Below are 19,152 nucleotides of genomic sequence, written 5' to 3'. Positions count from 1 at the left end.
TTTCCAGTAGTCTTTGTGTTGTGGTTGTTCGGGTCTTGTTTCTGATGCATATGTCATTACTGATCTTACACTGGCTTTGTAAATTGTTGACTTTGGCCATTTCGTTTTTTTTTCGACTTTCGTTTTTATGATATCTAGGGAACTTCTCTATTATACAGAAGATGGATTACATATTTGAGCCCTACCCTGCCAAATGCTTTCTTCAAGTCAATCAGACATAAAAATGTTCAGCTGGTCTATTGATTTCTTGATCACTCTAGTGATTTCTTAGTAATTTGCTTTATGACGAATGTTGCATCTGCACACGATCTTCCAGTACGAAAACCCTGTTGTGTATCTGCTAAACTTATCCTCTGGTTCATTAGTTCTTGTAAAATTTTAGTTGTAAGTGTTAGGGTAGTTTCTAATAAGTTGATACCTCTGTAGTCTGCTTTTTATCTACTTTTTTTAAGAGTAGAATTAGTTCGGTACTTTATTGTGTTTTATAACTTTGTTAATTAATGCTATTAATTGTTTTGTCATTGCTGTTCCAGAATATTTCAGCAATTCGTTTGGTATTCCATCTTTACCTACAGCTTTTCTGTTCTTCAGCTTTTCAAGCATTTTTCGAACTCAAGTGTTTCCGGTTCTAGCGTCATTCGTTCTTCCTCCACATAGTCCACATAGAGCTTTTTTAAATAATCAATCCATGTATTCTTTTCAAAGTGCTTTGGTTCTATTAGTTTCTTTACCTCCGTTCTTGTACCTTTTATAAAGTGTCTCTTATAAAAGGAAATACGTTATGAACACCATAAAAATCATGTTCCATTTGTTTCGAAAAACGTTCCCAGTTCCCAGTGATAATTTTTCTTCCGAGTGAATGAGTTTCGTTTATTATTGTCTTATATTTATCGTATGCCTCTTGTGTCTTGGTTGACATGTATTTTAGGTAAGCTTTTTTCTTTTCTTTTCCTTCACTTCTGTACAAAACCATGAAATTCTTCGATTTGGGAGCAATTTATTTTTATTAATGTTTCTTCATCAATAACTTCCTTGGCTGAGGCTATGATATTAGACTTAATTTTTGCCCAGCTTTCTTCGACTCTGTTACTTTCTGTGTTATATACAGGGTGTAACAAAAATGCAGGTAATTAATTAAAGTACATATTCTGGAACCAAAAATAGATCGATTGAACCATAAAATTTGGAAAGATTTAGACCCCTAATTAATAATTTGCTCTGAATAATAAAAATATCTTAAAAACTAATAAATTTAGACACAGGGAATGTTATAAAAAAAATAAAAGACGGTAATGGTACTTTTCGATCGTGATATAAGGTGTTCCATTTAAAATTACTGAGAAAATAATGTACTTGCGTTTTGACTCACCCTGTATTCAATATCAAGAAAATTAGCAATATTAATCATTTTTTGAAAATTTTGACAATAAAAAATATGGCATCATGACGAGGCACATTGAAAAACAGGCAATCATGTCATAAAAAAAGAAGAGAAGTTAAGAAGATTTCGAACATAAAATAAAATACAGGGTGTTCCATTTAAAAAAAAACATAAGTTCGGTCTGCCACTATGTTATCGAACATTATACCCTGTAACATTCTAATTAATTTTGAAATGTGAAGCTCAAAGTGGGCTAAAATTTTTGATATTAACTTTTATTGCTATGTATTACTATGACGGATCTATGGAGCTTTACCCCACTAATCAATCACCCTGTTAGAATATTCCATATGGGCACCAGTCCATATGGTTGGTTAATGTAAATAATCAGTTTTATAGAAATATAATGCTGTATTTGCTTTCAGCATCTTTTTTTTTTCATTTTTTAATTTTTTTTCTATTTTTTTTGTTATAGGATATGCAAGTGATGCCATGCAAACTGATTTCTTTGGAGGAAACCTGACAAAACATAGTATTGGCGGTGTTAAATGTATTGGAAATGAAATTTCAATTTCACAGTGTATGCATGATAAATTCGCAACAGGGCGATGCGAAAGTGCTGATGTGGCCGCTGTTTCTTGTACAAATATTCTAGGTAAGTTTACATAGATGAAAAATCCTGAATAGGTACCTGCTTATATACATATGTAAAAAAGAGCGCGGCACTTGCAGAATGCCCGCAGAAGACTTCTTATAGATTCAATTACATATATTCGATTAGATTCAATTCGTTTCGATTCGATTCGAACCGATTCGATTTATTTTATTTTATCTAATTTTATTTAATTCGATTAATTTTATTTAATTTTAGTCAATTTTATTTGATTTTATTTGTTTTTATTTAATTTTGTCTAATTTTACTTGATTTAATTAAATTTGTTTAATTTTGAAGCCACCCGGAAACCAATCAATAATAGAAAATTCTGAATCTATATCTAGTTGTACCTTAAACAAATGTGTCGCACTATATTTTTTAGAAAAACTGAACAAATAATCCCCTAAAGGGTTAAAACCCTCGCTGAAACCAGTCATGAGTAGAACATTTGAAATATATATTAAGTTTTAGTATAAAATCATGAGTCGCTCTATATTCTTTGAAAAAATTTAAGAAATCTCCCCTGTAGGGGGTGAAACTACCCCAAACTCAGTCAATAATTTAAAATTCGGCATCTATACTTAAAATCCCCTAAAAACAGTCAAAAAATAGAAGAAAAGTAGTCAGGATATTTACTTAGTTTCCTGACAAAGTTAAAATAAGTGTATAATATATATATTTTCTTTAAAGATATATATTACGAAATATCGCAAGGTTGCCACTCGCGTCACGGATTTTTTTTGAATGACGCTAAATACGATTTTAGTTCCGTCAAAATTCCATACCGAGTGATAAGAAATATTCACTTCAATAAATAAATGCATAAATAAATAAAAATCAGAATAACTATTTCGCAAAAATACGTCAAAATAATTTAACTTGCTGCCTCTTCGAACAGTAGACAAAAAATCAAGAAAACATTCGAGATATGGTTTTGGAGGAAACGACTATTAATGGAGAATGGCATATTATTGGTTGTAAAAGTGAAATAATTATCATGACAACTGCAGTCGGAAAAATGAAAGAATACCCATGAACGATCACATCAATCACTTATTTTGTATTTTCTGTCTTTTTCTATAACCGACGTTTGTTGTTTATAGAAAAAGACAGCAAATACAAAATAAGTGATTGGAGTGATCGTTCATGGGTATTCTTTCATTCTTCCGACTGTATTAGTACATTCTTTCACGGTTTTTGCTCTAAAAAAGTAAAAAAAAATGGTGTACGGGTTAGGTCTCTGTACCTCGTAGAACCAGAGTTATAGCCACTGAAAAATACGATTAAGTTATAGCCAATTAAGTTGTGTTTATATGATCTATAAGTTTCATCGATTCAAAGTGCTTATTTTTGAAAAAATTTGGTTTTAAAAATAAAATTTTTAAAAATTTTAATTTTAAAAAATATGTTTTTTTTTCAAAATATCTTAAAAATTGTTAGAGATACCAAAAATCTTGAAAAATAAAAAAGTCAGCATTGCTTTTCTGAACATTACGTATCTTTTTGTTTTTCTGTTAGACAAAAATTGATTAAGATTTGGTGTTTCTAAATTTGCATAAATTCATGGTCAGTGACTCGTTCAACCCCTATTAACTACAGCCCTTTCAAAAATAGGGACTTTGAAGCGATGAAACTTACAGATTTTATAAACAATACATACACAAGTCAAGAAACTTGTAAAGTCGTAACGATAAGTTCATTTTAGATAGTAATTAGGGGGTGATTTTCCCGATTTTTTTACTAAAAAAAGGGACTAACTTTATTTTGAGTGTAACTTGTTTACTTTTGATGCTAGAAATTGTTTTTATAAAACAAAAATGAAGGTTTTTTAAACACTTTAAATAATTTGTAATGAGTTTTCCCCGAAATGTGCTTCATTTTTGGTTATTTCACGTTAAAGTATTCCATTTGGAATTTGACGAATATGAACCTATTTTTAATTAGCTATAAATCTGCTTCTACTAGGTATAGAAACGTGATATATACACCATTTGTTTAAATTTTTTATAGGTTATATTTTTTCTGAGAATGTTTTTTCGACAAAATACTTACAATTTGAGTTATTTGCGAAAAACCGTCTAAAAGCGTGGTTATTGTGTTGAAAAAATGAACATAGTCACTGGCAAATAACTCGAAAATTATTGACTTAGTGAAAAAACTCTATAGAGCAATAGTTACTTAAAATTAGTCAGTTTATCCATTTCCGGGCTTACTTTGGACGAATATTTTTTTCACCCCCCAAGAGGGGGTGAAAACCACCCCCGGGGCAAAAGAACGTACTATATATAAATATTTATAAATTGAAATATTAGATATAGCCATCTCTATGTTAATGATGACAATGTCATTGTCAACTATGTTTACATCTCTATACCAGTGAACTACACGTAATTTGCCGGGTAAAGGAAAAAAAGTAGGGATAGCCGTAAAATATTTGCGCCTACGCTCTTTAAATGTAAAAAATTGCTTACATGAAATGGCCTTGGCAACCCAGCCACTTTTCCATTTTTCTTTAAATTAGACTCCGTAAGTAGCAATATTTTTACATTAAGAATTTTTTACATTAAGTTTTTTCATAAAGTTGTGTATTCTTACGCATATTAGATTTAGTTTCTCCTGATTTATAAATCCTGATGATGACAGGGATGTTGAAACGCCTCCTGGATTTTGTTAAGTAAATATTGTTTTTACTGTTTATGGTTTCACTTAGAGATTAGTAATCGTTATTACCTCACAAACCACATAAGAGAGATACTTTTAATTACAGAGTGTAACAAAAAGGCAGGTCATAAATTAAATCACATATTCTGGGACCAAAAATATTTAGTTCGATTGAACCTAACTTACCTTAGTACAAATGTGCACATAAAAAAGTTACAAAATAAAAATCGATTTTTTTCTAATATATCGAAAATTATTAGAGATTTTTTATTGAAAATGGACAATTCTTATGGCAGGAACATCTTAAAAAAAATTTGGCCAAAATTTGAAATAACACGACCAAAACATAAGCGTTACGTTTAGTTTTTAAGACGTGTAATACATTCAATAAACTAATAGCTTTTCACAGGAATATATAGTGTGTTTGGTAAAGAATGGGTCGTAGCTTAACCCTGGATTTCTGAGGTTAAAATAGGTCGATTAAAGCGAACTTACCTTAGTACTAAAGTTAATAATAACCGAAATACAGGGTGTCAAAGTTAAACTTTTATTTTATTTATTCTTGAATATTTCCTAGCTGGCATGGGACAGTAACGCGAAATTTGGGAAGCGGGGGTTTTTTGAGACGAGAAATCTAAACTCGCTACCAAAAATGATGTATTACCCAGAGGGCGCCACATACTCCTTTCAACGCTCATTTAATAGGTTCAATTTTTTTATTACCCACTCTACATACTTTCTCGATCAAAACTCTCTTAATATTTCTCCTTAAAAAAGGTATACTACATTTATCTCGCTAAACTCAACCGGTTTCGAGATAAACGCATTTTAAATCTGCGAGGCAACATAATTTTTTGCATATCATTGTACTAGGGCAGTCCGATAAGTACTTAGCCTCTCCGCCCGATGGCGCTACTATCGCAAATGAAGTGTACTGTCATTTAATGCGTTCTCGTAGAGGCTAATGTAAAAATTTCAGCGAAATCGAAATTATAATATTGTTGTGATTGCGTGTGAAAGTCAGCATGTCCGCGGATTTTAATAAAATGGAAAAATAGCAATATCGGTCGGTGATTCGATTTTTGTTTTTGGAAGGGAAATCACGCAGAAAAATCAAAGAGCGCTTGGATGCTGTGTACGGTGACTCTTCTCCTTCGATGGCAACTGTCAAAAATCGGTTTAATGAGTTTCCACGTGGACGAACGTCGGTTTTTGATGAGGTACACGTAGATGCCCCGAACATGTCTACCACGGAGAATAACGTGACAAAAATCCACGATCTTGTATTGGCAGACCGCCGACTGAAGGTGCGCGAGATAGCTGACACAGTAGGCATATCAAAAGACCGCATAGGTCATATCCTGCATGAAATTTTGGGCATGAGAAAGCTGTCGGCGCGATGGGTGCCGCGTTTGCTCACTTCAGACAATAAGCGCAACCGTGAGACCACTTCAGAGCAGTGTTTGACGCTATTTAAGTGTAATCTAAAGGATTTCTTACGTCGGTTCATAACCGTTGACGAAACATGGATTCACTTATATAATCCAGAAACCAAGGAACAGTCGAAAGAGTGGACAGCACCCGGCGAACTTGCTTCGAAGAAGGCGAAGACTGTCCAATCGACCGGAAAGGTGATGGTCAGCATTTTCTGGGAATTACAAGGTGCGATATACATCGACTACTTAAAGAAGGGCAAAATGATCACAGGGCCCTATTATGCCGAAATATTGGACCGATTCGACGCCGAATTAAAGAAAAAACGACCCCATTTGGCAAAGAAAAAAGTGCTCTTCCACCATGACAACGCACCGGCTCACATCTCCGCCGTCGCCATGGCCAAATTGGTCGAATTGGGCTACGAACTGTTGCCCCATCCACCGTATTATCTAGATTTGGCACCGTGCGACTACTATTTGTTTCCAAACTTGAAAAATACACTCGCTGGGCAGAAATTTAAGTCAAGTGAGAAAGTCATCGCCGCTACGGAAGCCTATTTTGCAGACCTCGAGAAAAGGTATTTTTCAGACGGATTAAAGAAGTTGGAGCATCGCTGGGTCAAGTGTATCGAGCTAAAAGGAGACTATGTAGAGAAATAAACTGCCACTTTTCCGAAATTTTCCTTTTTCTTTTGTAGGCTAAGTACTTATCGGACACGTAGTTACACCCGACAAATAACTTAAAACCATAAAAATTTACAAAAATGCATCGCAAATTTCTTCAAATGGAATTTGCGATGCAATGACATAAATATGAGAACTGGCACAATTATTATGGTTTCAAGTTTATTTTTCGGGTCTAACTACAATGATATTATGCAAAAAATTATGTTGTATCGCAAACTTAAAATGCGTTTATCTCAAAAACAGTCGAGTTTAGCGAAACGAATGTTGTATACCTTTTTTAAGTAAAAATATTAAAAGAATAAAACTTTTGATTCAAGGAGTATGTAGAGTGGGGGATAAAAAAAATTGAACGTATTAAATGAGCGCTGAAAGACGTATGTAGCGCCCTCTGGGCTATACATAATTTTTGGTGCCGAATTTAGATTTCTCATCGCAAAAAAAACCCCGTTTACCAAATTTAGTTTAGTTATTCCATGCCTGTCAGGAAATATTCAAGAATAAATAAAATAAAAGTTTAACTTTGACACCCTGTATTTCGGTTATTATCAACTTTAGTACTAAGGTAAGTTAGCTTAAATCCACCTCTTTTAAGCTTGGGAATCTAAAGTTAAGCTATGGCCCATTCTCTACCAAACACTCTGTACACACACCGGCAAAATTAAAGGAACGCCTTAAAAATGGGACATGTTTGATGTCGCGAATCTCCTAAATCAATTGTCTGATTTGAGTGATTTTCTTGGTATGTTGTAGCCTGATTATTTAAGAAGATCAGTGTAATAATATTGTTGCTAGATAGGTAGACGTCATTTATTACCGGGTGTAACAATCATACAGTGTTTTTTCGTTAAAGTTCGAAACACCCTGTGGAATATTCTAGCCTATATAAAATATTGAAATTAAAAGTGTATCGTAGCCTTAAGCTTTTTTAACATTTTCTTTTTTGATTCATTTGCTTATGTTGGATAATCAAAAAGTTAGGTGCTTTAACAACTAGCCATGTTCTTCATCAATACAGAGTGATTCTAAATAAGTGCAACAAACTTTAAGGGGTAATTCTGCATAAAAAATATGGACAGTTTACTTGATAAACATATGTCCGCAAATGTTTCGTTTCCGAGATACGGGACGTTGAATTTTTTCTTGCAAACTGACGATTTATTTATTGCTCTAAAACCGGTTGAGATATGCAAATGAAATTTAATATGTTTCAAGAGGTAGTTATTGCGCATTTCTTGACATACAATTAAGAATTCTATATTCACCATTGGCGTGCATACGGGATATATCTAAAATGTTTATACCCATATGCACGCCAACGGTAAATATAAAATTCTTATTTGTATGCCAAAAATGCGCAATAACTACCTCTTAAATTCTACCAAATTTCATTTGCATATCTCAACCGGTTTTAGAGCAACAAATAAATCGTCAGTTTTCAAGAAAAAATTCAACATCCCGTATCTCGGAAACGAAGCATTTGAGAAAATATGTTTAGAAAGTAAACTGACATTATTTTTTCATGCAGAATTACCCCTTAAAGTTTGTCGCATTTATTTAGAAACACCCTGTATTGATGAAGAACATGGGCAGCTGTTAAAGCACCTGTGTTGGGATACACAGCATCTCAGTAAACATCTTCTTAAGACAAACTCTTTAATAACTAAATGCCCGTGGTAAAAAAAAATATGTTTGTTTTTAATAAATACGATTAACCTAGATTACCACATCGATACATGCTAGTATTTGATACAAGGTTAAGTTGCAATAATAATCAATGTATGTTTGTTAGCAGTCAGCAGTTTTGAATCACTCTCACTTTTGCTTACCAAAACATAAAACAAAACAATCGACCTTTAATTATACTTTCACGAGGAACAGATAAATCAATTAGTAGTTGAGATTCCAGCGAGTAACATCACATTAAGCAAATAATATACCACCAGCTACTTACCGTTAAATACTCCACGTATAAATAAATGTATTAACTGTGAGAGTTATTTACTACATCAACCCTTATGGTCGGGGATAACCAACCCCTAATTATCTAAGGTGGCTCAGAAGCCAGGAGCCACCATATGGCGATCCAAGACCAGGGACGAGCACGGGAACTAGCAGTCTAGAACGAGAAATGGGAAAACACGTCAATGTTCTTGCACCTCGACCACCCTAGATAGCAGCGGGGTGCCCACATAAAAAGGATGGAGACATCAGGACCGAGACGGAGATGATTATGGTATGGAGATGGAACTTCGTGTGGACAATGGACAATGGACAATGCTATGGAACGTGCAGCGAGGACTTTTTGGTGATACGAACACAGACGTGTAAAAGTGGTAAGTCCATATTAGCTATTTTTATGGTATTTCCTGATTCGTATAATAATTAAGTATTTTATGATATTAGTCCTGATTCGTATAATATAAAGTATAAAGTATAAAGTAATATTAACGTAATTGTAATTTAAGATGCACATAACCTTTTAAGTTCTACCTATTTTTATTTAACTATTCTATTTTTAATTAAATTATTGGTATTATAAGGAATTTTTTTTAACCCTGATATTAGTTATTATAGGACGCAATGATACAATTTTTATATGATTTTTATTTATTTACCAACATATATTTTATCTTTATTGACTTTTATCCATTTATTATTTGACCTACTGATTTTTATTACATTTTTATTGGTCTACTGCTTTTTAATGGTGATTTATATTGATTGATATAATGATTTTTATGGCAATTTACTATATCTTTACTATTTTTGACATATTATTTTTCATACATATATATTTACTATACCTCGTAAGACTGTCAAATTTATGCGTTCGTTACGGGTACAGGAATAAGGAAAATGAATATTACAGGAATAAATGAATTATGAATAAATGAGTAGCAACAAAGTTACTTGCGGAGACTTCATCAAAATAGTTGAGGAGATTACGCAAGAAGTAACAAGACAAAGTAGAAGGGTCTTGAAGAAGAAAGTACCTAAATCTAAGGATATACAAGAAGAAGTAACGACACAGCTAATTAAATTGTATAACAAATTCACACATTTAACGAAGAAAAATTGGGAAGCGCTATCGGACAAACAAAGAGAAGCGTGCAACAAATATTTCGGAAAAATAAGAGACAAAGTTATACGCTCATTTCAAGCTGTAAACTTAAGGACAGTAGTTCCAAGTTCAATACACCAACCAATCGACAAGGAAATAGAGGAAGAACAAAGCGACGAAGAAGTAGAAGAGGAAAAAGTGACGAGGAGACAGAGGAAAAAATTGACGAGGAAATAAGAGAGGGAAAAAGCGACATAAAACAAGAGATAAAAATATTAAACATGGCTCTGACAATCAATGAATTTTTGAATATTGCAAGCAAGGTATTGCCCAACGAGTTTGATGGAAGCGCAGGGAAATTACAACCATTTTTAGACGCATTAGAGTTACTTGGAAAAATAGCAGAAGGGCATGAAGAAACAGCGATAACATTAATAAAAACAAGATTGACTAATAAGGCTAGAAACCTGATAACCACAGAGGATACGATCCCACTTATAGCAGCGGCACTGAAGAAGGAATTAAGAGGCGACAATCCGAAAACAATAATAGACAAGTTAGCAAAGAAAAGGCAAGGAAACAAAGATGCAGCAGTGTACGCATCCGAAGTAGAGGAATTAGCGGAACAGTTGAAGGTAGCATACATAGCGGAAGGAATGCCATTGGAGCTAGCGAAAAAATACACAACGGAAACAGTCGTAGCAACAATGAAACGAAATGTTAATACGGATAGAGCTAAGTTAATACTGGAGGCAGGTAATTTCACAACACCGCAGGAAGTAGTATCTAAATTTTTATCGATTGATACGACAGAGGAGAACACACAGGGAAGAGTGTTGAATTATAGGACGAATTATGAAAATAGGAGAGGACAACAGCAATACCGAAGAGGATACCATAACAAATACGACAGAGGAAGAAGAAATAACTTCGGACAACGGAACGAAGGAGAAGAAACAGGAAACCAAAGGAATTATTCCAACAGAGGATATAGACAATTCAACAACCAAACGTACAGAGGGAACCAGAGAGGAGGACGTAACAGAAACGTAAGGCTACTTGAGTTAGAAGACAGCCAAGAGGAACCAGAAAACCAGCAGTTGGGGTTTTGAATGAACGAAACAAGGAAAGTACACAGTCAGAAGTGGAATATAATATTTACAACTTCGATTTAAACCTAACGAATTTTGTACGAATGAAAACAGGAATCCTAGAAAACACAAATACCTTTATCATAGACACAGGAGCTGATATTTCAATACTGAAATGTTCACAAGATTTTATGAAGGAACATGTGAAACCAAACACAAAAGCGAAAATAAAAGGAGTAACTAAAGGAGAATTACAAACAATGGGAGAAGTTGAAACAACGCTAGAAGTAAAAGGATCTCGATATGAGCATATTTTTCAGTTAGTGGAACCTAGCTTTCCTATTCCAACCGACGGAATCATTGGGAGAGACTTTATTTCAAACTTTCAATGCATACTAGACTACGCTAACCTTAAAATGCACATTAAAGAGGACAACGATTGCTACATTAGCACAAACATTTTGGATAATATAGATAATGACACGATAGTAATACCGCCTAGATGTGAAATTTACAGAGTCGTAAAAATTTTTCAAACGCTGAAGAATGACAGGATACTGGAACAACAGGAAATACAACCAGGAATATTCATAGCGAGAGCAATTATTTCAAGTAATAATCCGTAGATCAAAATTTTGAACACAACCTACGAAACAGTAAAAGTAGAGACAAACGCAATCAAAACATTAGACATTAAATTATTCAACATATATAGACTGATCAACGACAGCAAAGATAGGAAAAAGGAATTACGGGAATCATTGAAGTTAGACATTCCAGAGTACATACGCGACAAATTAGTATCTTTATGCGAAGATTATTCAGATATATTCGCCCTAAGGCATGACATGCTAACATGTAACAACTTCTACGAGCAGAAACTGAGAGTTAAAGACCAAACTCCGGTATACATTAAAAACTATAGGACACCTCATGCACAAACAGAGGAATTAAACCGACAAGTACAAAAACTGAGAGACCAAGGAATAATAGAACCGTCTACATCAGAATACAACAGCCCAGTAGTGCTGGTACCGAAAAAGGCGATAAATGGAAATAAAGCATGGAGATTATGCATAGATTTTAGACAACTGAACAAGAAAATAGTCACAGACAAATTTCCTTTACCAAGGATAGACTCGATACTAGATCAACTAGGAAGAGCAAAATGGTTTTCAGTTATAGACTTAATGTCAGGTTTTCACCAGATACCATTAGAAAAATCATCGAGAAAATACACATCGTTTAGCACAGAAAATGGATGATTTCAATTTACCAGATTACCTTTTGGATTAAATGTAAGCCCAAATAGCTTTTCAAGGATGATGTCAATAGCATTTTCGGGATTAACACCGGACAAAGCATTTCTTTACATGGACGATATAGTAGTGATAGGAATATCCAAAAAACATCACCTAGACAACCTGAAAAAGACATTCGAGACATGTCGAAAATTCAATTTGATACTTAACCCAGGAAAATGTCAATTTTTTAGAAGAGAAGTAACATGTTTAGGACATGATCTTTCTCAGGAAGGAGTATCACCAGACAAAGCGAAATATGCAACGATTGAACAATACCCGACACCTAAGACAGCGGAAGAAACAAAAAGATTCGTAGCATTTTGTAACTATTATAGACGTTTTATTCAAAATTTTGCTGAAATATGCAGACCACTCAACAGATTATCAAGAAAAGGAGTAGAATTTTTTTGGTCAGAAGAATGTGAAAAAGCATTCAATAAGCTTAAATCATCTCTGATGAAGCCACCGATCCTAAAATATCCGGATTTCAATAAAACAATTCATACTAACAACAGACGCATCCAACGAGAGTTGTTCAGCAATTTTAAGTCAAGATTATAACGGAATAGACCTACCAATAGCATACGCATCAAGAAGTTTCAATAAAGGAGAATGTAATAAACCTATAATCTTTAAGGAATTACTAGTGATTCATTGGGGAATTAATCATTTCAAATGTTATTTATATGGAGCACCAACATTTTTAGTCAAAACGGATCATAAACCACTAACACATTTATTCGCAATGAAAGAACCAACTTCGAAACTTACAAGAATCAGATTAGATTTAGAGGAATACGATTTCGAAATAGAGTATATAACAGGGAAAAATAACTATGCAGATAGTCTTTTAAGAATAACATTACATCAACTAAAGAACCTATACATAGACAATACCCATATATTAGCTATAACACGAGCTCAAGCAGGAGAAAAGAAGAAGGAAGCAAGGCAATCGAAGGCAGAAAGTGAACTCGCACTACAGCCAGAAGCCCACAAACAGACAGTAAGAAAGGTACTAAATAATTTAGAGGCGCATAGACTACCAATTTTGTCTTTTGGAGCAGAACTAATCTCACCAAGACTGAGCATTAGGGTCAAAAACAAAATAAAGTGCAGCAAGAGCATAGCCACAGGATTCAATAATTTTGATTTAAACCAAATGTTGGCACAGCTTGATAAACTGGCGGTAGAGAATGCAGTACGTAAAGTAAAAATATACGTAAACGATATTATTTTTAAAGGGTGCACAATTGAGGCATTTATTAAACAAGGAAACGAAATATTGAAGAATGTAGAAATATACATATGTGAAGTACCAGAAACAATAGAAGATGACAAAGAAAAACACAGGTTAATAGAAGAATATCATAACCATCCGATGTTTGGAGGACACGTAGGAAATAACAGACTCATAAAGAAGCTAAAAGCAAGATTTAGATGGAAAAATTTGGAAAAAGACGTAAGAAAATACGTTAAACAATGTCATAAATGTCAAATTAACAAACCAAAAAGAACACATGTCGAGGAATTCGTGATATCGGACACTTCTTCCAAACCATGGGACATAGTATACATAGATACGATAGGTCCATTCACTAAAAGTAACGAAGGTAATAGATACTGTATAACAATGTTATGTGAGCTTACGAAATACGCGGTCAGTATACCCGTGTGCAATAAAGAAGCAGAGACAATAGCCCGAGGAATTTTTGATCATTTCATACCAACATACGGACTCATGAAGCAAATAAGAACAGACCAAGGCACAGAATATAAAAATGAAGTAATGCAGGAACTGACAAAGCTACTAAAAATAGAGCACAATTTCTCAACGGCATACCATCCACAGTCCATTGGAAGTTGCGAAAAACTACACAGAACATTAAACGAGTACGTAAGAGCATTCATAGACGAAGACAGAGAAAATTGGGATGTGTGTTGCAGGATGTTCACACACTGCTACAATACAACCCCTAACGCGTATCATGGTTACACACCATTTGAACTGTTATATGGCAGGAAGGTTAACCTACCAGAAGACCTTACACAGGATATTCAACCATGTTACAATATAGATGCTTACTACAATGAGTTACGCTACAAACTACAAAGCGCACACGAGAGAGCTAGAACCTTCTTACTAAAACACAAAAAAGAGCGACAAGAAAATAACAAGCGCAAAGCAACACCACAACACTTTAAAATAGGAGACCTAGTCCTGGTAAAAAGGGAAGAGAATGGTAAGTTTGATAGTCTTTATGTAGGCCCCTTCACAATAACAGATTTAAATAATGTTAATTGTAAGATCAGATTGGAAAACAATAAAATCAGGGAAATACATAAGAATAGATTATATGCTTACAATCCGAGAACACAGTGAGTGACAAGTGAAACGGGAACAATGTTGATAACGAACATTTTTACTTTTATTTTTTTTTGTATTTAATTATTATTTATAGGAAATAAAAAATGTATATATTGTATTTATTAAAACGCAGTAAGCAGGTGGTGGTACTAATAGAAAAATTTTCTTCCTTTTCCGTAGTCAGAAAATTTTCGGAAGGAAAGGAAGATGTGTTGGGATACACAGCATCTCAGTAAACATCTTCTTAAGACAAACTCTTTAATAATTAAATGCCCGTGGTAAAAACAAATATGTTTGTTTTTAATAAATACGATTAATCTAGATTACCACATCAATACATGCTAGTATTTGATACAAGGTCAAGTTGCAATAATAATCAATGTATGTTTGTTAGCAGTCAGCAGTTTTGAATCACTCTCACTTTTGCTTACCAAAACATAAAACAAAACAATCGACCTTTAATTATACTTTCACGGGGAACAGATAAATCAATTAGTAGTTGAGATTCCAGCGAGTAACATCACATTAAACAAATAATATACCACCAGCTACTTACCGTTAAATACTCCACGTATAAATGAATGTATTAACTGTGAGAGGTATTTACTACATCAACCCTTATGGTCGGGGGTAACCAACCCCTAATTATCTAAGGTGGCTCAGAAGCCAGGAGCCACCATACACCTAACTTTTTTATTAACCAACATAAGCAAATGAATCAGAAAAGAAAATATTAAGAAAGCTTAAGGCTGCAATACAGTTTTAATTTCAATATTTTATATAGGCTAAAATATTCCACACGGTGTTCCGAAATTTAAGGAAAAAACACAGTATCATTGCAACACCCGGTATAAAATGACATTTACTAGTCTAGCAACAATATTATTACACCGATATTCTTAAATCATAAGGCTACAACATACTAAAAAAATCACTCAAATCGGACAATTGGTTTAGGAGATTCGAGACATCAAACATGCCTACTTCATTAAGGTGTTCCTTTAATTTTGCCGGCGTGTGTAGTTAATATTGAAAAAATCATCAATATTTGAATTCATCACAGAAATACCTGTCTAGTGATATGCTACACGTGGTATATTTATTATTTAAAATTAAAGGTTTGTAGTACCTACTGACGGGGAGGGGGTAGACAAATGACAGATATTTACATCGTTAAAAGATGTCCCCTTTGGAATAAACATTGACCTGTCTTAGAATTTTCATAAAATCTAATGAATATTAAGAAATTTCAGGGTGGACTCTTTTGTGAGGCCAATCTTGTATAATAATAATGTTACTACAGTAATCTAATTTATTGTGTTCTTCGCTCTAATATAATCCAAAAAATTAAGATCAGCGTTAGATGAAATTTTTGATCAGAAATCAACAGAACTGCATATAATGTAAAATTATTTAAAAATATATTAGCTGTACCTACCTATACCTAGCTAATAATTTATAATAATTATTATGTGTGTGTTTTGTGTTTTATTGGCACTGGTTTTCACAACCAACTGGCCAGTCAATTTCATAATGACTTTTTATAGGTACTATAACTTATCACTAACTCAGGGGAGTAATGCATAGTGTGTGTGTTGAGTAAGTGTCTTGTTACTTTGCAAAGTCGACGTCATTGTCTTTGCAAAGAGACGCTAATTGTATCAAAACGTCTGCGGTCCCTCCGGTGAGTACCGAACCCACAAGGACAGAAACTATTTTCATTTATTAATTTATAATAAACGAAAAATTTCTGACCCTGGTGAGATTCGAACTCATGACCATTCGGATTTTTCGATCCAAAGGTAGGCGCTCTTACCACTGAGCCACAGAGGGGAATAATAATTATTAATAATTATTATTATAAAGCAGTTTAGTGAAGCAGATGTTTAATTTTTAAAGTATGGTGGGTGCGCTGACACAAATCTTATGTAATTCATAAAATTGGCGGAAGCGCCATTCATTTTTTGGTTGTAAAATTTGTATTTTGTCGTATATAATATCACAAGAGAGAAAATTTTGCCGGCAATATTTTCGACTGGTATGAAAGTTTGTTGCCTGGCAATTTTCGCGAATTAAATTTTGACTTAAATCACGAGACGTCAGTCGAGTGATTTTGTCAAAATTTCATAAGCGAAAATTACCAAAAGGCAACGAACTTGAATGAAACCAGGAGAAAATTTTGCCGGTAAATAATTTTCTCTCGAATGATATTCCACAAGACTATTTCACGAGACAATTAATGCACCATATCAACGAAATATAATCTTTATTTATTTGTTATTACCAGACACTTTCGTGACGGATCTGTCATAATTTTGTTTTGTCAGTAGAAAACGATGCGTTGCTATGAAGTTTTATCAGTTAAAAACAGTCTAGTGAAATAGTCACAAGAACATAAGCATAGTTTAATAAATATATTATCTTTATATTGAAATTAATTATCGAATCCAATAACGGGGTTCATAAATGTTTGAGTACATATAGTATGATACAATTGATCCAAAAGATGGCATAACCCAGACATCCAAAGTGAAAGTTTTCCTCCAACACCAAATTGTTCTATGGTCCACATGTTGTTCAATAAAAAGTTACACCATTTTGAGCGTCCGGTTTGGGGGGGGGGAGATTGGGGAGAAGTCGGTAAATTAGTAGTTTTTTTACGTTTTTCGTTAATATTTATAAAACTATGCTTTAGCGTAAACAATGTTCTATACAAAAATGTTCTACATAAAATTTAAAACAAAAAAGGTCCTATACATAGTTGTTATAAAATCGTTGACGTTTCTTTAAGGACTTATCACTAACATACCATCGGCTACTGAAATAGCAAATTATATTTACAAAACACAATCCTGTTGAAGAAAATTTCTTTCATCAGTATTAATATTATAAATTGCCCAAGAAATATAAAAAAACATCGAAAACCTCCACTTTTCACCCTCCGTAACTCTGGAACCGTTGATTTTATAATAATTATCTGTCAGACCTTTTTTGTTTTAAATTTTGTGTAGAACATTTTCGTATAGAACATTGTTTACGCTAAAGCATAATTTAGAAATATTGACGAAAAACGTAAAAAAACTACTAATTTACCGACTTCTCCCCCATCTCCCCCCCCCCCAAACCGGACGCTCAAAATGGTGTAACTTTTTACTGAACAATATGTGGACCATATAGAACAATTTGGTGTTGGAGGAAAACTTTCACTTTGGATGTTTGGGTTAGGCCTTTTTTTGGACCAATTTATACTATACTACCTCCGTAACTTTGGAACCGTTCATTTTAGAAGGATTATGCATAGGGCCATAGGGCCTTTTTTATTTCAAATTTAATGTAGAACATTTTTGTATAGATAGCTAAACTGCATAGTTTTAGAAATATTGACGAAAAACTTAAAAAAATATAAATTTACCGATTTCTCCCCCCTCTCCCCCCAAACCCGAAGCTCAAAATGGTGTGACTTTTTTCTGAACATTATGTGGACCATATAGAACAATTTGGTGTTGGAGGATAACTTTCACTTTGGATGTCTGGGATATTCTTCAGATAAAACTTCCACCTTAAATAAGTTTTGAACCACTGATTTTTAGAAAAAACACAAAAACACGTCAAATAATACTTGAAGGGGGAAACATTGTGCAATTTAATATGCCAAGTTAATATTTTATCAAAACAATATTCTTATCAAAAATATATTATAAAAAAGTGAAAAATATGGTGTTATATATTATGAAGTCGGTAGACCTAGAAGACGCAGAGTTGTAACTAATGAAAAGTACGTTCTTATTCGTCAAATTCTAAATCGATATTTCAACGTAAAATAACTAAAAAATTAAGCACTGTTTGGGGAAAAATGATCACAACTTTTTAAAGTGTTTAAAAAAAGTTAGTAAGTTACGCTCATAATAAAGTTGGTCCCTTCTTTTTTGATCAAAGAAAATCGTGAAAATTACCCCCTAATTAGCCTCCCTAATGAAACTCATCATTACCGCTTCACAAATTACTTTTCTTATGTATTGTTTTAATGATCTGTAAATTCCATCGGTTCAAAGTGCATAGCTTTGAAAAAAAAATTGTTTTAAAAAAAAATTTATTTTGAAAAAAATCCTTTTTTTTTCAAAATAACTTAAAAATTAGTAGTGACATCAAAAATCTCAAGCAGTAAAATGTAGGTACTGCCTTTTTAAATATGTTGGATTTTTTGTTTTAGTTTGTAATTTAAATAATGTAAGAGAAAAATTGGTTAAAATATTGCTGTTCTAAATTTGCATACACTCGGGATTAGTGACTCGTTCATGCCCTTTTAACTACAGCCTTAAAAAATCACTTTGAACCGATGAAACTTACAGATCATATAAATAATATACAGAGTGGGCCAAAGAAAAGAATCCACCTCGATATTTGACAGTATTTATTAGATTTTAGGGAAATGAAAAAACAGGTCGATTTTTGATCTAAGAGGAACACATTTTTACGGTACATACATCTGTCATTTGTCAACCCCCTCT

The 19,152-nt window shown here is 33.4% G+C and overlaps 1 protein-coding gene across 1 annotated transcript in view; it reads left to right on the top strand.

Moving 5' to 3' along the window:
• LOC114330072 (lysyl oxidase homolog 3) overlaps nt 1–19,152 on the top strand; it is an 87,428-nt gene that overhangs the window by 30,291 nt on the left and 37,985 nt on the right. Inside the window, exon 5 of the mRNA XM_028279383.2 lies at nt 1,857–2,036. Within this exon, the coding sequence (XP_028135184.2) occupies nt 1,857–2,036 (180 nt within the window). The remainder of the gene's footprint in view (nt 1–1,856; nt 2,037–19,152) is intronic.

The sequence above is a fragment of the Diabrotica virgifera genome, chromosome 2 (assembly GCF_917563875.1).
Source record: "Diabrotica virgifera virgifera chromosome 2, PGI_DIABVI_V3a".
NCBI classification, from domain to species: Eukaryota; Metazoa; Arthropoda; class Insecta; order Coleoptera; family Chrysomelidae; genus Diabrotica; species Diabrotica virgifera.
Note: the sequence above shows the minus strand (reverse complement) of the source record. Positions and strands in the feature narration are given on the sequence as shown.